The following is a 4,137-nucleotide window of genomic DNA, read 5'->3' as shown; positions in this document are numbered from 1 at the left end:
ATCTCACACTATACATACATTCTTGATCTGTCCGATGATTTATGGTGACATCCACGACAACCAGTTCATTCTTCACTCCATGGTGCTCTGCACGATTTAGCAGATTGAAACTGCATGGCCACAGAGTACGTTTCACTGAAATCAGCAGCATATATTATTAGCCCTATGCAATATCAAGCACTTTTGCATAGGCCTGGACTCAGCCTACCATTTAAGCATCTTCATTTATGTATATATAAATAGAACAGCAATGTCTACTGGACACATTTTTTCAACAGCTTCGACTGCTTTGCAACCAGTGTCCATTACATAGCCTATGCATCATATTTCGAGTGAGTGGAGGTATATAAGCGTGTGAAAGCCACCGAGGGGGTCACTGCAGTGAGCAGATTCATCAGAGCGAATCCACTCCAGTCTTAGACATAACCCTAAGGTGAGTTCCACTGAAGAGCTGCAGACCTTTAGCCAAGACTACTGCCTGACTCACGGTGTGTTTCAGCACTTCAACTTCATGCAATGGGATATAAACCGAGGAAAGGGCAACACAGGGCCAGATTCTGAACATCAGAAACTTCAGTTTGGCTTTGGACTAACTGAAAATTTTTTTTTTTGCTAAAGAGCAGCACAGCTGCAAAGGATATTTCATATTTTGTCTTGGAGGGCTTGGTTTTGAGGGGGGAAAATTGGACTACCTTTTCTGATCATTTGTGGCTTGGAATACTCAAAGAGAGGGACTATGAAATACATGTGCATGTGAAAGCTTGGCACAATAAGGATTTCATTCAGCTTTGTAACTTTAAATAATGTTTTTTAAAGTGCACAGGTGAAAGTTAATGTCTTGCTTAGATGCAAAGTAAGAGTTTCATCCTGTGTGGTTTGCTACAGCTGAACTGATGAACTGATGACTTGTCTTCTGCTCTCCTCCCTCAGTTAAAAATGGCATTCGCCGGCATTTTGAACGAAGCTGACATCACTGCAGCCCTTGCGGCTTGCCAAGGTAAATTCCTCGACCTGTCTCTGCATTACAGTATTACAACTAAGGAGAGTCACACATTATCAAATTTTGCAAAATTGCTCCTCAATGGAACTAATTTGCAGGAGATTTTTACGTTACTTAAAGTATTTTTAGCTGTTAATACAGACTCACATCAACAGATTGTTGTTACAAATTTGTGCCCAAATTTACAACTTGTTTGCAGGATGATTTAAAAGCATCTTGGGCAGAGATGATGGATCAATTGTGCATCAAGCTTGAGAACTTGAGAACTACTGTCCTTTCTAAGTAGCCAGAGTGCACAGTATTGCAGAATCGCTACTTTAAAAGCCTGTGCAGAGTAAATGCTGACTAACAGTCAGACTTAAAGTGCCAAAACTGCCAAGCTGGGAAACTGGAAGCAATACAGCAGCAACACATTCTCTTCTTTGTGTATGATTACTGTATCTATGATATCTGATGCGATCCATTTTCTGTCTCCTCTCAGCTGCCGACTCCTTCAAGCACAAGGACTTCTTTGCTAAGGTCGGCCTGACTGCCAAAAGCCCAGATGACATCAAGAAGGCCTTTGCTGTCATTGACCAGGACAAGAGTGGCTTCATTGAGGAGGATGAGCTGAAGTAGGCACTCTCTCTTTAGATTTCACCTCAAGCTCCTCAGGGCTCTTGTAGCACAGGGATCATCTTTCCACAGTGAATTCAATATGATGTCACTGGTTTAAAGTATCTCAGAAGCTCTGGCTACAGGTTGTTCTCCACTGGGGTAACTTTCTGCCAGCTCTCTCCTTTGCTGTTGCCTGTAGGGTGACATGCAGTAGACTACACACAATGCAAAGAATTCAGGGATGGACCAGCATTAAGATGACCTGCACAAAATTAATTCCAACCCAGATGATTTAGTACAACAAATAAGCAACAATCTGGCCGAAGATACATGTTTTAAAAGGCATTTTTCCTTCTTCCTCTGTTCTCTTCAGGCTGTTCCTGCAGAACTTCTCTGCCAGTGCCAGAGCTCTGACTGACGGTGAGACCAAGGTGTTTCTCAAGGCTGGTGACTCTGATGGTGATGGCAAGATTGGAGTTGATGGTGAGAATTCTTCTAAACACAACTTTATCTGGAATTAAAACTATATTCCTTAGCTCCAGTTAATGTTAAACCCTCTATTGAAATAACACTGTCTTTGTCTCCTTGCAGAGTTTGCTGCCTTGGTCAAGAGTTAAATTAAAAACCTGACCAACATCTTACTTCACTACTACAAAGGAACAACTTGAGCCAAGACATACTCCTCCTCTCTTCTCCTCTTCCCTCTCACTCTCTCTCTTCAACTCTCCACACCACTTTTATACACTTGACCTTTCACCCCCAACCATAAACAAACCGTTTTCACTCTCACTCTCTCTGTCTCTCTGGCCGTGCTCACCCCATTGTTGTCAATGATGAATGTACATGACTAAGTGGTTGCCTTTTGTCTTTCTCTCTCTCTCTCTCTCTCTTCTGTCGTCGTTTTACTATGTGAGTTTTGCTTACTTTGAGATCAGTGTTGATGCACTTTTATGGGAAACGGACGGACGATGAGAAAACAATAAAGGTTCTTTTTCAATAACACAAGTGTGACCCTGGTCTTCAATTCTAAGGTGTCATCAAATAAAGTAATAATTCAATTGCTCCTTAAAATGCATCAGAAAATCTTCTGTGGTCTTTTCATGGAAAAAAACAAGAATAAACCCAAAACACTGATAGGCCACTTAACATTTCCTGTAGAAGGTTTCCCAGGCTGATTCGCATGATAAATCTTGAAAAATGAACCACATTTCAAGTAGATCTGACCTTAAGGTGACATGTCCATTTAAATTAACCCATTAACTTGACACAGTGGAGTAAATAAGTGCAGTTTTCAGGATTTCAACCTTTGCTGAACAACCAAATCCAACCTTTTGTAATACGAAAAGCAAGCTTCTTCACAAAACTGAATTGCATTGAATTCAATATTCAATTTTATTGAATATTAAATGTGTCATTTGTGAGACACAAAATTTGTAGATTTCAACATTAACAACCGCTGAGGTGTTATCAAGCCATGGCGGTGTGACTCTCATGATAATTAGTGTAAGTGTGCATGTGTGTGGGGTTGATTTCTGCAGCTTTCCCTTAATCTGAGAAAGTGTCTCCCTGGGGACGACAGTGAAGTTATCTTTAAAATTAGTTTTACTAGATATTTCTAAACAGCAATACACAAACTCAATTTAACCCACTGGATTTCCAACCTATTTTGTTTCATGGTGCAAGTAAATCTGGAAGTGCATTGATAGTAAGTAACCACAAGGTGGCAGCTGCTCGATGATTTTACATTGCAGATTTGCTGCAAAAGTGCCGTTACTCACATAATAAGTTAAGCATCCACTGTTTTTGCAACTTGATGTGCACAACAGATGAAAGTTTCATATTACACAAACTGACCGAGTGTCTGACCCTTGTTACAGATACATGAATGAAAAATTAATTTATGTGTCAAATGTTTCTTACATGGAAAAATGTGTTTTAGTGACCAATCGGAATTATATTCCATAAATAATTTCCATTTTTTACACACCCTTTCTTCAAAGGACCATATTTAAGAAAACTGGGATACACAAAAGCAATTAAAGATGAAGCATTTCTGACTCACGTGAGGTTTAAAATGTTCCATTTTTAAATAAATTACAATACATTTTGTTCTACTACTAGAACTTTATAAATTTTCTGTAAATAAAGATCTCTTTCCAAATGTAAGGATGATTTATAGATTAATAAAATGGAGCTTAAAATTTCATAGGGTTTCAAGTCTTCATTTTTACTAACAGAGCTTGTAATGTCAGTTTGATACATACTGTAAGATTACTGATGAGGATATTAATCCCCTGGTGAGTCATAAGGTGATTTATGACCTGCTTTATGAACTGCTGCTGTGCTCATCTGAATTTAGCAGATTATTTACTAAAACTGAAGAGAGTAAGGGGCCAGATTAAATTTGAGATGTCTATGAGCTTTCACATGCACCTGCACAGTGAAACAAAGAGAGAGTGATAGAGGGAAAGGGAGGAGAAGAGGTGAAGGAGGGGAGAGAGAGCAATGTCACACAAGGAAAAGGATGATTGGACAAAACC

General features: G+C 39.4%; 1 protein-coding gene across 1 annotated transcript; it reads left to right on the top strand.

The window, feature by feature from the left end:
* Window positions 1–324: 324 nt before the first annotated feature.
* LOC137106158 (parvalbumin alpha) lies at window positions 325–2,602 on the top strand. The gene is made up of 5 exons (XM_067489238.1): window positions 325–433; window positions 931–997; window positions 1,482–1,614; window positions 1,971–2,080; window positions 2,189–2,602. The coding sequence occupies exons 2-5, from the start codon at window positions 937–939 to the stop codon at window positions 2,212–2,214; spliced, it is 330 nt and encodes a 109-aa protein (XP_067345339.1). The 5' UTR covers window positions 325–433; window positions 931–936; the 3' UTR covers window positions 2,215–2,602.
* The last annotated feature ends 1,535 nt before the right edge of the window (window positions 2,603–4,137 follow it).

Source organism: Channa argus, chromosome 20, assembly GCF_033026475.1.
Source record: "Channa argus isolate prfri chromosome 20, Channa argus male v1.0, whole genome shotgun sequence".
Lineage (NCBI taxonomy): Eukaryota > Metazoa > Chordata > Actinopteri > Anabantiformes > Channidae > Channa > Channa argus.
This window is presented reverse-complemented; position numbering and strand designations above follow the sequence as displayed.

What these genes read in the sequence shown, in the direction of transcription:
- LOC137106158 (XM_067489238.1), top strand. Translation starts at nt 937, where the DNA reads ATGGCATTCGCCGGCATTTTGAACGAAGCTGACATCACTGCAGCCCTT. An exon ending in AGCCCTTGCGGCTTGCCAAG is followed by an intron (nt 998 to 1,481) that starts GTAAATTCCTCG and finishes GTCTCCTCTCAG; the next exon opens with CTGCCGACTCCTTCAAGCAC. An exon ending in TGGCAAGATTGGAGTTGATG is followed by an intron (nt 2,081 to 2,188) that starts GTGAGAATTCTT and finishes GTCTCCTTGCAG; the next exon opens with AGTTTGCTGCCTTGGTCAAG.